At 33.9% G+C, this 17,414-nt stretch overlaps 1 protein-coding gene across 7 annotated transcripts in view; it reads right to left on the reverse strand.

The window, feature by feature from the left end:
* The window catches only part of LOC140801316 (intermembrane lipid transfer protein VPS13), a 62,233-nt gene that overhangs the window by 43,746 nt on the left and 1,073 nt on the right, over window positions 1–17,414 (reverse strand). For all 7 annotated transcript variants that reach the window (XR_012111409.1, XR_012111410.1, XR_012111411.1 and 4 more), the window contains exons 3-15: window positions 17,222–17,334; window positions 16,983–17,076; window positions 16,654–16,697; window positions 16,449–16,517; window positions 15,094–15,167; window positions 14,199–14,409; window positions 13,930–13,995; window positions 13,736–13,815; window positions 11,158–11,307; window positions 10,082–10,145; window positions 1,378–1,479; window positions 663–860; window positions 461–588 (exon numbers count right to left, since the gene is read on the reverse strand). Coding sequence is in view for 4 of the 7 variants with exons in the window: in XM_073156354.1 (XP_073012455.1) it covers window positions 461–588; window positions 663–860; window positions 1,378–1,479; window positions 10,082–10,145; window positions 11,158–11,307; window positions 13,736–13,815; window positions 13,930–13,995; window positions 14,199–14,409; window positions 15,094–15,167; window positions 16,449–16,517; window positions 16,654–16,697; window positions 16,983–17,076; window positions 17,222–17,334 (1,393 nt within the window). In the remaining 3 variants the exon portion in view is untranslated. The remainder of the gene's footprint in view (window positions 1–460; window positions 589–662; window positions 861–1,377; window positions 1,480–10,081; window positions 10,146–11,157; window positions 11,308–13,735; window positions 13,816–13,929; window positions 13,996–14,198; window positions 14,410–15,093; window positions 15,168–16,448; window positions 16,518–16,653; window positions 16,698–16,982; window positions 17,077–17,221; window positions 17,335–17,414) is intronic.

Consider the following 17,414-nt stretch of genomic DNA (forward strand, 5'->3'; position numbering starts at 1 on the left):
AGGAAAGGAGATACGCCGAAAAAAGTCCTCCCAGTAAATAAGAGAGGAAACAAGTGTGCCAGGAAGATTCAATTTCACAAATCCATTATGATTGATAACATTAGATGAATTACAGTGGATTATGTTGAGCTATATGTTAACAAAAGTTATTTACCTTCACAAAATAATAATATTAAAAAAAGTACTATATGCACACCAAGTATTCAGATCAGATCTCACTTTGGAAAAAGAAGTGTCTGACAACAACACGTACTTCACCAGAGTATTTACAATCAGTCTACTACAGATTTCTCTAATATGACTTTACTTTATGATAAACCAACATGATCTATTCCAAACAGATGCTACATAAAACTCCAGATATTGATGACAATGCCAGATATATATATCCCCGGACATATACAAGTATAGAGTAAGCATAAATCATGAACTTGAAGATATGCATGGTAAAGTGCAGTGCCTGGAGCTGATCGAGGCATGCAGTTGGGATATGTCGAGTCTTATTGACATAGAAAAAACTTCATCTCTCACTAAAGAGTCTCCAGTAAAAGAAGGCACAGGATGAAACTCAGTTGCCTCATAAATATCCTGTAGAAAAACAATATGATTAAGACCTCAGAGCATGAAAGAGCAGAAGCAATCCAAAAAAAGACAACTATTGCCTTAATAATTTCATCCGAAATAACGCCAGCAAATGAACTAGTGTCAGCTGTTCCACCAGCTCCAAGCATCCCGAGGGAGAACCAATTCAACCATCTGCGTGCTCTACTTGAAGATTGTTCCTCATTTGGGTGCATCTCTTGTGAAGATATAACATCATTTGCTACTGGAGTAGGAGATTTTGATTTGAACAGAAGTTCCTATAATTAATACAAGTTCACAAAATTTAACCAAACTTACAGACTTGGAGTAAACAAAGAGACCAACTGAAAATTGTCAAGTAGATGAAAAGATGTTCTCTTGACATTAACATATGCACTGCCAAAAGCACACTTAATAACCATGATCAATCAAAGCCTGACCAACATGTTGAGAGAGGCACAATAAAGCACAAGTAAACTATAGGTACAAGTAGATTATTACATATCCCTAATCCATTAATAAATAATCTAGAACACATGTATTTAGCTGTTCCACAGTACCAATGGGAACTGACTTTTTTACTTGTCTTTGAGTCAATGTACTAATCTGAAAAGACAATGTTGAAAGACAATGTCCATAAGAAAATGCAGTGTCAAATTCATACAGAACGACTTCTATAATGTTACAACTTGTTCACAAATGAAAAAAAAAAAAAACAACATTATTCATAAATCCAATGACTTGGCATCACAATGTGCAACTGTTTCCTCTAACATCTAATTAATGAAGCGATACCTGAAGTTGTTGCTCTGCACTAGATCTGTAGCTCAGGATGTCATCAATATCACATTCTTTGTCCATATTTTCTAGCTCTTGCAAAATATCTTTATTGACGAGCTGAAAACAAATATTTTTATTATAAGTGCCAATAAACTCAAATTTGCACCAAGCAAAAGCAGATTTAAAGGAGAACTTCAAGAAGGACCAAATGCATACAGAGAAGATAAAACTTAAGCTCCCACATTAAAACTATAGCAATGATTTAATAAAAGCTATTCCGAGTTTTTGACTATTTTAAATATCTATATAAATCTTTGATCCAGTTAACGATTTATATTTGGAAATCACTGACTGAGTTAGCGATTTCCAAACACAACTACTCTCGTACTTAAGTTTTAAACTATACTAGACATGTAAAATAAATATTTGGAAGGGCTAGTTTGGTCAAAAACTCAGTTATTCCAATAATTTTAGATAGCACGTGATATATCATGATGAAACCAAGGTTTCGAAAGTCGTTATCGGAATCGATATCGGCCGTTAGAAAAAATGATATGTATCAATTGTATCGGTTGTATCAGCCGCCCGATTGGATAGGATTATTTTTAATTATGTAAAAGTTCTAAATATTATTTGAATACAAAAAAGAATTTGTAAAAATTTAGAAAAAATAATAGAAAAATAAGGAAATAAAAATCAGTCACATATGAATCCTAAATATTTTATAAAAAAAAAACTCATTTAAAAACTATGACAACTTCTGACTTGAATTGTGCAAATCTTTATATTCGTAAAGTTCTAGTGCATAACAATATTCATTGTTGTTTTGTAATAGTAAGAAAAATGAAGTTAAAGAATGGGTGTGAAAGAGGGAGAAGAGAAATGAAAAAAAAAATACTCATCCAAGTTCATCAGAGTAGCCAAAGGAGCTCACCGGATCGGCCAACGGGTAAGCTCGATCAAGTGTGAGGGGGTATGAAGAGAGTGTGTGAGAGATAGAGTATTAATTGAAAATTTTGAAAAGAAGGCAGCTAAAAACATCAATTTTAGGTTAGATACATTTAAGGTTCAAATTGAATCTTAAAAAAATTTAGCTTCGACCGATACGATCGAGATTGCTTAGCCGATACACCTGATACGACCAAAACAGCCGAGATGGATCGACCGATCCATCCAATACAACCAAAACTGGCTGATCTCTTACCAAGACCAATCACTAGACTAGATTCCGGTCCGAATGGAGATCAATTATAGCCGATCCCAATCTGACTCAAGATTGGCCAATTTTGGAAACTATGATGAACTATACTAAAATAATCTTTGAAACCTAAAATACATATAAGCAACAATTTGAACTTTGAAGTTCAATTTTGTAACCAGACAAATGGGGAGAGTTCTATGTATATGGCTCCATAAATTAAAGCTAACAAGAAGCTTCATTTAATTAGTTGGGTTAAATATATTTTACCCCCTAAACTTATGCCTAAATCATTTTACCTTCCTGTACAATTTTTTGTACTAAATCAATCTGTGTACCTATGACTAAGGTAAAATTATTAAAGTTCCATCTCATTTAATGAGACCCCATATAAATTACTAAAATGCCCATGTTATACTCGTTAGACAAACTAATCGAAGAGAACGATAATTTGGATATTTCCATTATTTGTTATATTTGACATAAAAGGGGACTTTGGTAATCTGGGTGAATTTTATTAATTTGGACCGAAATTCTAACATTTGTATTTGTCATAACTACAGGAATTGATTTGATACAAAAAGTTTGTACAGGAGAGTAAAATGATATCAGGCATAAGTATAAAAGGGTAAAATGTGTTTAACCTTAATTAGTTTCTAGATAATATCAGTCACTTTCTCTAATCAGTAGGCAACGACATTTATGGGGACAAGGAATTGCAGTTCATAGGCACCTTGAGGTTTATCGAGGTACTCAATCATGGTTCGAAGGATTGCCAATCCAGGCCAATCCTCTTTCACTATTTTTCTCTCCCTTTCACTATTTCTCTCTTTTTTCCTCCCTATTATAGTTATTGCTTCTCTGACGTAGAAATCTAACTCGGGCAAACTCCACCGACGTAGATCCAACTCTGACGAACTCGGCTATGTGATTTTTTTTATTATATTTTTTCTCTCTCCTCTCTTTTTTCACGATAGCTTTTTTCTTCTCTATGCTTCACTATGGCAGAGTTTTTTTTTCTTACGTTTCTTCCATTCTCTCTCCTTTGTTGCAGCAGTTTTAAGTTTTTTTTTTTTAGTTTTTAGGTTTCATATGTGAGTAATTATTTATTTTCTCAATTTTTTTGAAATATTAGAAATTTTCCTATATTTTTAAATAATATTTAGAATTTTATGTAATAAAAGTATCCTAATCCAATTCAAGTAGCCGATACGGCCAACACGTGTCATTTATTGGGGGGGCCAATCTCGATCACAATCCCAATTTTTTTAATCTTGGACTAAATGACATATCAGCATTTTACATAAGACAATCTTTTTTGACGTATGATACAAGAATATTAATAAAACTAAGAAAAGCACCCTAAAAAGTGGTTAAATTTATTGTTCCAACTTTCAGCCAGGGATCGACCGATATGGGCTCTCCCTCTCTCTTCTCTCACTCCATCTCTCTTCTCTCTCTAATATTTTTTCACTTTTTCTCTCACCAATGCCCCATCTCTCTCATTTCTCTACTCTCTCCCTCTAGCGTCTCCCTCTCTCTTTTTCTTCCTCTCTTTCTTTTCTCCAATCTTTTTCTCTGTCCATCTCTCTCCTTCAACCTCTGTTAACAAAGAGTGATATAGAGAGACGAGAGAAAGAGTGGAGTGAGAGAGAGAGAGAGATGGAGGAAGAGATCGAGAGGGAGTAACAGAGAGAGAAAGAGGGAGGAAGAGATTGAGAGGGAGAGAATGGAGAGAAGAAATGAAAAAAAAATTAGAGAAAAAAATTACCTTGCTCGTAAGAGAGAGGGAGTAAGAAAGAGATTGAGAGAGAAAGAGGAAGGAGAAAAGAAATATAAATAAATAAAATTTGTGTTGTGGCAATAAGAGAAAGAGAAGGTAGAGAGAAGAAAGGAAAGAAAATTAGAAAAAAAAAATTTGCTTTAACAATAATAGAGTAAGGGAGAAAAAGAGAGAATAGGAAAAAGAAGGGAAAACCAACTCAGCATTCATCAAAGTTTTGAATAAGTTAATGTAATTTTTAGTTTTTAGACTTCATATGTGAATAATTATTATTTACTTATTATTTTTCTAAACTTTTGAAAATTTTCTCAAATTTTTAAATAATATATAGAATTTATATGATTAAAAATAGTTTGATCCAATACATGCGGCCGATACAGCCGATACGATCGATACGGCTGATACGTATCATTATTTCGGATGTCCGATCTTGATCTCGATATTGAGTTTTAAAACCTTGGTTAAATTAGTTCATAATTCATAATTCATACAATGGCAACAAGACTTGTCACAATTATTTTGCAATGACTATATGGACCTTTTTTCTCTATTCATCTCTAGTAAGGAACCGTGTTGTGATAGATTGAGCACTATCATATCTTATCTTCCGAATTTTCCTTATATAAGTTTTGCTCGTTCCCTTTTATGTTAAGGAACCCCTAATGTGGATAAAATTGCTCCTTTATGTTGGTGCGCTATGTCTCATTTAAATTGTGGACATTTATATACCATGTTAATATATGGTTGCGTAATTTATCCTTCTAGGTGTCACCCCTAACTTTTGTCTAACATTATATTTGTTTCTTCTATCTTTGGTAGTAATGACACTCATCCACCTTAACATCTTCATCTTAGTAACACTAAACCTCTGAATATGCTTTCTTCTAGTTACCCAACATTTAGATCCACAAAAGCTTGATGGCCTTCTAGGTTTCATATAAAACTTTGTTTCCAAATTTCAAAGTTACGGGTATATGACAAGATCTATTTTAACACCCTGCACTAACTTTCTGTGCCAAGCGCTAATCAATCATTGCTTCCAGAAAAAACTAGAGGTCAGATAAAGAAAAATACTCCTTTAGTTACTTCTTGTCCATCAAGAATTATCCTTCTCCATTTGATGCCTTAACTAATATTTTAAAAATCGTGTGAGGCGGGTGCTTAGCGGGGCAATCATTTGGACAATTTATTTTGGAGGGAAATGGTGGTAATAAATGGGATTTAGTGAGACGGGCAATTAGGCAATGATTAGCGTCTAATCGGTCAAAAGGTAGTCGCCCATCCAAGGCTTTAGGTGGGTTACATGGGTATATGGATCTGGTTTTTAAAAGATCTAAATCCATTAACTGATGCACTAATCGAACTTTGACACATATTTGCCTCTCTCTCAATATGAATTCCAAACTCAGGCAGCACCACAGCAAGAGAGACCTTTCATATACCCTTCTTCCATCTCGATCAACACTGCAAGACCTTTCCTGAGCTCTCTTTTTCTCATCTTTTAATTTTTTGGAAAAAGGTTTGCTTGTTGCAGCGTCGTGCATTATCGCTGTGCTCGCTACGGGCAGCGGTGGTATCCGTCGTCGCTGTGATGTGTTGCAAGCCGTCGCTGCGATCGCATCCATCATCACTGCACTCACTGGGAGCAATGGTAACATTCGTCGTTGCGCTTGTTGCGGGCAACGGCAGTGGCGTTCATCCCTGCACTAACTGCAGGCAGCAGCAGAATCTCTCGTCACCGTGCTCACTACAGGCAACGGCATCCATCACCGCTATGCTCGCTGTGAGCAGTGATAGCGTACGTTGTCGCTGCACTCACTGCTTTATTCAGAAAATATGCTGATTGGAGCTATTATAATGTCTTCAGAGACATCAGATATCAATAGCAAAAGAGATCCGGGTAAAGTATTGTATGCAAGGGACAACAACAAACTGACATGTAATCATTGCGGTCATATTTCAAGTGTTGGTATCTTAGGCCTTGTTTAGTTTGAGGCTAAGCTCCGAACTTGGTTGACTGACCTCATTTTTTAGTCTTAATTTAGGTATCTTAAACTAGGCTAAAAAGTATAGTGTTTGATTATGAACTAAGCTAAAGTGTAATTATTACTTTTAGTGTGATACGAAATAGGTATTAGTTTTGGAGAGAAATAAATGACATATTAATTTAATAGACCAAAATGCATTTTGACTTTAATGAAAAATTTTAAAATATTATCTTTTAATAATTAATAGCTTTTAAATTATTAATTTGCAGACTTACATGTAAGCATATTTACGGGCTTACATATAAGCCCGTAAATGTGTTGCGAGCTTACATATAAGCTCGCGAATAGGCTTACATATTTTTTTTGTTTTCTAAAACAATGTAAGGTTAATTTTTATTATAAATAACAATATAATATTACTGTTTTTTATTTTCTTTTGATTTAGTTTTAAGCCCATATGTAAGGTTATATTATTTTTATAACATTTTTTAACATTTTTATTGTTAGTAATATTTTAAAAGAAATTATTTTTTAATTTTTTCAATACAAATAAGTTATTGCAAGCTTAAGAACTTACAAACCTGCGACCACTCTATAATTTATTTTGAACTTAGTAAATCTTTTAAAAAGAATTAGAGGAAAATATATTTATTTTGGTGAGAAATTATAAATAGATGAGAGAAAATTTAAAATCCGGGTGTAATTATTACTTTGATGTGACATAAAAAAGTAAAAAAAGTATTATTTTTTTAGGAAAATTGAGTATGTGTCATGCAAATAGTACTAAAATATTATTATTAAATTTATAAAAATATAAATGCAAGTTAACCATTTTAAACTCATATTAAACCTACCAGTTAATTATATTAAATAATAATTTTAAATTTATTTATACCTGTGTATACAAATATTTATTTTCTAGTATTATTTTTCTTGTGAGCCACGGTGAAAGAGTTCTTTTATAATAAAAAATTATGTATCATGGTTTAGGTGAGAAGAAGAGTGGGGGCAAGGTCGCAAAGGCAGCTAGGGCAAGAAGAAGAGTTGAGATGAAGAGGGCAATAGGGTGAGGATTTCTTATGGGTTAACGAGTCAGATTTAGCAGGTAGGGTATATTATTTACAAATTATATAGGTAAACGGTATCCAAATCTGAATTTTTTACAGAACTCCTACCCATATTGGATCGGATAAGAATTTTTTATCCGAATCCTATCCAGATCGGATCGGATAGCAGGTTGGGTCGGAGTTAATCTGAACCGTTTTCCTTACTACCCAACACCCACTCCTAACTCCTACCCATTTTCACCCCTACCGAATACCCACCCACCCACCTCTCCCCTAGGTACTACCACCATCTCTCTATAGTACTCTCCTCTTTGCACGCTGCATTGTACATCATTGCAAACTATAGATAATGAGCAATAACTAATAAGAATACTAATAAAATTTTATATATACTACATACATATTATATATCATATATAATTAATTTTTATATATTAAAAATGTTAAACCGTATAGGCAACATGCGCCCACATATCTAAATCTTATCTATATAGCTCAAAATTTAAGGTACTAAGCCACTAACATATTTTCTTTGAAAGGACCTTAAAAATAACTCCGGCTTTCTTAGATGCATGTCCACTTCTACAAAAAGTATTCAATTTCCATCTTTTATGTATTTTAAATTTGAAAATGCAGCAAACAAAACCAGTAAAATATCAACATAGTAAGGCAACTAAGTACTACAAGATGTCGCAATGCACTAGGCTCCGACCACCAAGGATGATCATGCCTATCGATAGAGGGCCGGAACGCCTACTGTCAGTAGTGGCACGGCATTTGGCACGAGGTGTGCCAGTGGCACGGCCGCGTACTAACCCGTGCCGATCCAGCACAGCATGTGAAGCCATTTTTTCTAAAAAAATTCTATTTTTCATCAATAATTAATAAATCAACTTTAGTTTCATCTATATTCAATATTTATATTATATCATAGGAGAATTATAAATTTTATATTTGTATAAAGACTGTATGAGACGTTACAACAGGTAATACTATTAGTGAATGAGTTTTGAAGATCATCGACAATATTTAGTACAACATTCTCCTGTTATTCTTTGATAGGCTCTAATACCACTAGATAGGCTCTGATACCAAATGATAGGCTCTGATACTAAATTGATGAGTTCTTGTACCAAAAGATCGGCTACAGAACAATTTCTTATATCTGAATTTATTGTAGGAAACAGTCTGCGCAACCGTGGAAAAATATTCATCGATATTCTTCCGGTAGTAAGAAAATTATGAAACCAATTGGGTTGGATCTGTAACTTCCTGATCTACAACTTTCGTATTTACGCCTTTCGCAGATTCGAATTGTAGCAAGGACGAAAATACGGACTAACGTGGGTGATGGTGGTGGTAATGGGTGAAGTGGATGTTAGGGTTATGGATGGGTATGAAGATGAGGGTGGATTGTGGATGTGATTAAGGAAAGTAGACGAATGGAATAAAGTGGTTGAGATCCCAAAGAAAAGGGGTGGCTCGACAGTCGAGGGAGATTAGAGGTTAAAAAAAAACTTTGCCAACGGTAGAGGTGGAAGGATGGTGAAGAGGAAAGAGGGAGGAGTCTAGAGAGAAGATAGAAGGCAAGAAATCAAGAATCAAATTCCATAATGAAGTTGGCTGTCATCCAACTATTTATAGAGGCTAGCCAACAAGTCCTAAAACAATATGAAACCCTAACAAACCAACTAAATCAGTATTCTTTATCTTATCCGATTACCTCTCAGATTAAGCTTTCGTTTTATCGCAGATAGATTCCAAATCTAGAGAAGTCATGAATATCAAAGTTGTAGATCTGGAGGTTGGCGACCTTATCCAATTGGTTTGATATTATTTGGATATGTGTAGAATATTCTACAAATATTCTTCTGAAACTGCGCAGAGCTGGATTTAGATAATTAAATAAAATCCTAACTAAGTGTATCATTCTTGTGCCAGCAAATGAAGTCCTTAATCCTCTTCGTCATACTACGTTCAACTAGATATTATTTTTAATTATTAAACTATTATCAATTAATATTATGTGTTGATTGTTTCTTTTTTACAAATAATATTGTGTCGAATGTTACTATGTGTTTAATTATATTATAAAGTATTCAATCATCAATATTAGTTTTAATTAAATTATATTACATGTTGAATAATATTTATACTTAACTGTTGCTTTAGCTATAATAAAATAGGTCATTTATAAAAATAATCTAAAGATAAAACACTATTATGTATATTTAATACATATATTTAAACTAAAAACCAAAATTAGCATGCCAAAGATCCAAAAATATCTTTAAATATTCTAAAAAATTTATTAAAAATATTACAAATATATGCCGGTGGCACGACCATCGTTGCCCAACACAATGGGGCTTGTGGATTCTATGATACTCATTTAAATGCACCCAAGAACTAAAAGTGACTAGTATCTTCTGCCTTGTGATATGAATGAGTATTATGTCATATCTCACTCAATCATACAATTAAAATATGCTTTAGAGAACTACTACAGTTTGTTAGAGATACTGAATCAAACAAAAAGATGACAATATCAACATTCAGTTTATTCACAAGACATCTAGACAACGAACAGCGAAGTTTGCATATTCTACAAGAAGTTGAACATAGAAGTCCCATAAAAGAAAGTAAAATAGATGAATGCTGACAAAAATAATGCAAAAATCACCTGTTCTTTCTGCAGTAGTTCCAGTTTTCTCCTGTACAAATTTACATATTTCCTGCGGTAGTTTCTGTGGACCAGACCAGATAACACACTCAAAACTTATTCATACTAAATGAATACCCAATGTTGGATAACTAAGGAGATAGTCATAGATACAAACAGAAGTTCAAGCATGACATATATATCTATCATATTTGCCATCCAAAAGATCATCCAGCCTAGTTCTTCCTCAGTTTTTTAAAGTTTGATATGATGAACAGGTTTGAGACGCTTCTTGTAGTGAACATAACAGAATAAAGATATTAGTTCCTACTGTTGTAAATGTTGAATGTCAGCACCTACCAGGCTACTTCTTAAATAACCGTTGGCAGAGAAAAACAAGCAAAAACAAATTGCAGCAAATCAGAAGCATTTAAAACAGCAAAGGTACACTTCATATGCTTTCATCAAGGTTGAACCTTTGTTGATTCACTGTCGAGTATTTGTCCTCAAACAGATATGCCAATAAAAAGAACACCTGTCTTAGCCCATGCAGCCTGAATTCAAACTAACTTGTAATTATAGATGACGAGTGTTAGTCTGTTGGACAACTTACTCGAATTATGAGACTTGGAGTGCTATAAGTACAATAGACGTCAAGGCCAAAACTTTCATAATACATTTCCCTAAATTTCCTGAAAACAGTAACCATGAATTCAGCATCCTTAAAGTAGCTAAGAGGTTATCAGCTACTATTTGGAAGGTCGCCAATTCTAAGGTGATTTAAGCCCAACTGTACAAATTACACTATTTTCTAAGGCTCACATATACAGCTATCAAGTTAGATTGATATGCAGAGAGCAGACCACAGGGAGCATAATCCCAAAAAGTAATACTAATCAATAAACTGCATCAGAGTATCAATCACATAAATAAGAAACCAGTTATTTTAAGGAAGATTCAAATGAAAAGAGAATCTAACATGTGATCAAGTAAATCAAGAAACTATTATCTGACTCGACAGCAAAATTCATACACAAGCTATGACCAAGGAGATAAAGTATGAAAGCAGTGTCAGTGCATAAGATCCAAAAACTCACAATCGCCGCCCAAGATTACTCCAAGAAGTTTTCCTTAATCTTTGACGAACTTCTGCCAAAATGGATTCTTGTGCATAGTGCCACCACATTCTCTGCCATCCTTCAACTTTCCTTGATAAAGAGCTCTGACACGGACGGTAGCGCCCATATCTGAGAAAATCAAAGATGATAAAACAATTAAAAGAAGTGGGTAATCAAAGATGATAAAACAATTCATAAGTGCTACAGTTTGGTAAAGAGATGTGTGTAATTTTTCTGTAAATTGTGTCCAAATACATTTTCTTCTACTATGATAAATATATTTTCAAAAGAGCAGCGCGAGTAGCAATATAAATTGTATACCCTTCCTCAAAGTACTCTCCTCTAAAATTTATCAATTGCAGTGCTCCTTTGGTCATTATCTCTAAGTGTATGATGTCCTTATTTTTCAAGATTTGTCATATCAACATATATGTATTTTGCCATATACATTCCATGAATATTCATGCTTCATAAAGAACAGAAACAAATAATCGAAGAGACACAAAAAAGGACTAAAATGATGAGAATGATTCATCTTGCCGAAAGAAATCACATCATTACAGGAGTTGGTCTGGGATTAAATCCTCAATTCTTCAGGTACACATATGATACCATTCTATTCAGTAAGGCAGATAATTTTTGTTGCCGGAACTTAAATGCATCCTCTACTTATTTGAGATGCTATGTCGGCCTAGAGATAAATTAGCCCAAGTCAAGTGTTACTGTTTTGGGGAAACTTTCGTCCTTGTCTCATTCGGAGTGCTTCACTTAGACTAAGAAGATGGAATCTTCAGTGAGAAAATTAACTCTTACATATCTGGGACTCCCTTTGAAGCCATACACTTAAGAGACAATGACCAAAGGAGCAATGCAATTGATCTGCATACACTGAGAGATAATCATACACTTAGCAGTCCCCTCCAAAATTTTCAATCATAGTCTCCATGAAGGAGCTGAAAGAAGATAGGAGGAGAGTTATTAATAGAGTGGAATCCCAATTACGTGATTGCAGGGCTGAATCTCTTTGATTGGTTATCACTTAACCTCTATCAATTATGTTTTCTCAGCAATCCCCACACCGCATTTCAGTTCTTTGCATCCAGAAGCATTTATTAAGAAAATAGACTCTATTGGCATATCGTTTCTCTGGTAAAGCAGTTCTTTGTCATCTCCTACACATTGCCTTGCAGCAATTGGTATTAGGGCTCAAATTATGGTCTTAGTAGCAAATGGCAGAGAAAATCTCTAAACATCAATGGAAACTACATTCCAATTTGGAGAAAGATAATGTCCTCACTCTAAAACAAGAGTGCCATTCAAAGATTCTGCACCTTTCAGACGCTCTTTCTTTTGCAAAGGAGTCAAACTATCTTTGGCTTTCAAATGTCAGCTTAATTATATGCCTAGAAAAGGCAAGATGATAAATTTTAAAATTCTGAAAGGATACTTGGCTGGCTTTCAAATGTCAGCTTAAATTTTAAAATTCTTTAAAATTCCTATCAATTGGTCTTCTACAGGTTATTCCTGGCATCCCCCTTCTTCGTATGACGAACGACCGACCCGTCGGCGATAACTAGTCTTATCATTAAAGGCAGGAGGGGGCTGTGTGTGGTTGCCGGCAGCTTGAGAAGAGATTTCCTTCACAATCCTATAAGATTCCTTTTTGGATTCAGAAGATATCTCAATGATGCTTCTAACTCAAAACTTGCCGTCTCCCCCATAAGATCCGTATAGAAAGTTTTAGCAACATTTAGGGACAACATTTATAGGAGATTTTCCCTAATATCAGTTCCATCCCTCCTCCTTATATAAGTTCTTGACAGATGGTGAGCATCTGCTATATGGTCAATATCTGTTTTTGCCAAAGTACGAATCGTCATACTATTGGTGGCAAACTAAGCTTACTTGTGTGCTTTGTGGAGAAGAAGAGAAATCAGCGGTGTCGGCCGACATGAGTCAACTTGTACCCTGCCAATAAATCACTGACGTTGATATGAAGGGAGTATCTCAATACTCCCTCATGCCCACTTGTGCAATTCTATCCAACATTAATTGCTGCAGAACTGTTTGGCTTAAGAATAAGTGCGTTATGTCTCCTTATATTTCATTTATGACCTAAATGCACAAATATACCGTAAAACACACTCAGTGAAAAATCTATCACTTTGGTGCCTTCAAAATAACTTTCAGTTTACTTACCTTTGCAAACAAATGACCATTGAAATTAGCAAGGACAAGACAGATGAGATGTTTCTCTTAAAACAAGACCCAAGGTTTGGTTGTATATATACAAAATTAAAGGCTCAAAATTTGGCTCAGCATCAGAGAAAAAACTATCCTAGTTTGAACAGACAGGCGATTAAAGAAATATGTCAAAACAAATAGTTTATGGCACAATGTTCACTCCTCCACAAGCTTCATAAACTTGTTGACAACTAACTGATAAACAATGTATTCTCATTTGGGTGATTAGTGAACTGCGTTATTCATTATAGATAAACCTGATATGAAAAGCAACAAAAGAATTTTGATAGATAATGGCGTAAAATATGCCTACTTCTTTCGTAGAGAACAGATGGTGAAGTAATCCCAAAGATATAAAATCTGTTGTAGCTGAATCTCATTCAATGACAGAACCTAATAATAGAAAAAAGGAAAAGAAGAAAATGATCATTTAGTATTAAAATAAATCAAAGTTAAACATTAAATATCACTCATGTTAATTTGCCTTTGCATTGCAAAGGAACAAACCAAGGCAGTTAGCTCAACAACGATGTCATATTGTGGTGCGCCATCAAGCTTGCCAGATTTATTTACCTACATAGAGAAGAAAATAGAACTTATTTAAGGCATATTATCCAAACAATTTAAAGAACCACATAACTAATTAGTGAAAGAATTATATATTTGAGAAACTCCAGGGTGCACTACCCAAATAGACACATACTTATCAAAAAATTAGAAAAACTAGAAGCAGATAGTAAGAACAAGAAAAAAAAAATTTAAAGACATCAACGTACTAGCACAGAGACCATTAGATTGAATGGATTTATAATATAGTTATCTCTATTGTGGTCTGACTTCAAACTGCAACATAACTGGGACTCAGTAAGATCACCAATACTGAAATCCTTCTGCCCTTCTTCAAGCTGGTTACAATAAAATCCAACAGTTGATATCTCAATAATCTTGTTCACCTGGCCAACTCTTGATTTCGTAGCCACTGATGATCTAAGTCATAAAAAAGAAGGTCAAATTCCAATGTATACTATACAAGCTATCGTTCATAATTTGCATAAGCACATAAACATCCACTTTTGCCAATAAATACACAAATATATAGAGGCCAATCAATAAAACAAACATATGCAAATGTGACAACCTTGTCCTTCTTGCCACAATTGACCTAAAGACTAGCATATCTTGGCAATTTGTTTATTCTAAAACAATATATATGCTTCGCAGCACATTACAAATGCATCAAATGCCTACTAGAATTATCATATTGGCAACAGATACATACAACAATTCTAAGATTACTTAACGCATAAGAAACTCTAATGAATAGGATATTCTGAAAAGTTTCCTCATGTATGTCATCTCAAATTATAAGTTAATAACCGTAACACATTCAAATATAACTGATTTCTTAAGTAAATGGTACATAGAATTTAAATTTAAACAGATAAAACCTAGAGATAAGCGAAGTATTTAGATTTAAATAGATAAAAAATAGTAGTCTGTACATGACCATACACTAACATAAGAATTCTACAAGTGCGAACCAGCAAAGAAGGAATGTGACATGGCACACAACTACTACTGATCCATTGAAAGACACAAAAACATATCACAGGTGTACCACCACTACAAAGAAACAGGACTAGTGAAAGAGTGATAAGATTTTAAACTCACGCAGAAAAACTCTGGTTGCGTGCATCCGTCCTTATTGTTAGACTCGAGAATCTCAAGCCAAATATGAACATCTCCTATAAATACAATAACATAAACAAATAATGCATATAATATAGGATCACTATGATGTTGGAAAATAATTTAAAAGCAGACAGAAATTTCAAAGTTAGACATGCAGATGTGAATGCAGATTACACAGAAAAAACATTTATATATACTGTCCCACAAGGCTACCACCTATGCAGGGCCTAGCGAGGTAAGACATGATTCCAAATATAGATTTGTATAAAAAGAGTAATGGATCAACAACCATAGGAGTTTCCTAACAGGATGAAAAGGAATGATCCATGCTTCACCGTACCTTGACGAAGAACAAGAGACAAGTGTGAACTGAGCATGGTTAATTGCCTTATCAAACATACGGAAATTACCATAAGAATAATAAAGATCATTTGAGACTGAGGTTAAGTTATCAAACATAATCTCAATATCAAGTGGACTCACCACATGTGCCACGTCATATCAAATGCATGTGATGCTATTAGTTAATGCATCAATATGGAACATTATCCCGTTTTCTAAAGTTCAACTTTACTGCCATTACAACTCAAGCAGAATCTAACCATCACAAACTCCCAACAGATAGGTGATTCTATAAAAGCATTTAGGCAGCACTCTCATTACATCTCCTAGGCATAGATAATAAAAATAAGTAAACAACTTTCCTATCAGCACTCCGTATTAATAGGATCTATTAAAATATAAGCAAAAATTGAAAATAATTAAAAACAGATGGTGCAATATGATCAAGATATACAAAATGATATTGCTGTGACAAGTTAAGCAACATCTAACCATCATGAAACTCCCAACAGATGGATGAAAAGGGAATAAGTTTTTTAACATTAAACTACAAAATTGAGCATGAAAGTCACGATATATGAACTTTTGACAATCAATAGACATATAGAGAGGAAAAAACAATACGAACTTCTAGACATTTTCAGCCACTGAGCAAGAGAACAATGTTTTAAAGCAAAATGTCAATGCAATCATAGAAGACATTCTGAATCATAAGAAAATAGGAGGCAAACCAGTTCCAACTAAAAGTTCTCACATGGCAATCCATCTTCAAACAAGAAGCACAACATTTCAAAGCGATCATATGGCTAACCACAACATTTCAAAACTCAAAATGGGATTATAACTGCACATCGTTACCACAAAGAACCACTTCAGATGGATCCTAAGTCCAAACATGAAAGTAAATTCATCTCTTTATTGTTTCAAAACTCATAAAACATAAGGTAAAGACCAAATTTAGAGAATACAATATTTCAGATCAAACAGAATACCTGCTCTTCATGAGAATCAAGGTATATAATATGGACATTTCGTATCGAAACCTGGATATTGTCAAGTATCTGTAGATTGATATGCCAAATTTAAGGCAGAAGTAAACCAAGCAGTTTAGTAGATCATAATTTAAAATAATGACAGTAGTTTATCCCCTATGATTGCAAAATTTATTAATTGCTCATAAAATTCAAATGTAAGTACCTTGGCAGAAATATATGAAAGAAATGACTGACCAGTTTGGTTATCTAGAGGAAACAAAAAAAAAGTCAAATCAGAAGTTTGAATTTTAAAAAAATGCAAACAATAGTAGAAAATAATTTCTTGCAGATAAAGAACTTTGAGTAAGAGTAACATCACTCGTGGTTATTACCTTATAGTGAATAACTATAAATGGCAATCTACAAGCAAACAATTGATTTATGATACATTTTCTGATGCTAAGCATGCACAAAAGACCACCCTTATTACAAGAGAATAAAGACAAGTATGATTTCTAAGAGCAACTAGAGTTTGGGAGTTTGCAGACTTACCTGATACTCTTCTTGAGAATTTGGCAAGCTCTATGGCATTAAGTTTAGCCAGCTTGCCAGCTAATGCTCTTCTATCGACAGAATCCAAGTTCCACTGTAAGACAAAAAATTTAGAAAGAAATGAATCAAACATAACCATCATTTAGTTAACAATCCTTAATAAATACTAATGTCATATGAATGGAACTTGTCAATAATGCATTTATATATGTTGCTTATATCAAAGTGAATAAACATGCCTCCTTATCCTCCCGCTGGCAAGCACATATAAAGATATCTTCCAACACAACTATGATAGGATCCCATCCAAGCTTTTTCCAAGGAATTTTGATGCTCAACTTCCCAACCCGCCCTGTACATCATAAAATTTAGAGAAATTTGAATTAGAAAAAATCAAAAAAACAAAAAAACAAAATCTAAGATGGAAAAGGA

The sequence above is a fragment of the Typha latifolia genome, chromosome 14, assembly GCF_019914945.1.
Source record: "Typha latifolia isolate L0001 chromosome 14, TyphaL0001v2, whole genome shotgun sequence".
In the NCBI taxonomy this organism is placed as follows: Eukaryota; Viridiplantae; Streptophyta; class Magnoliopsida; order Poales; family Typhaceae; genus Typha; species Typha latifolia.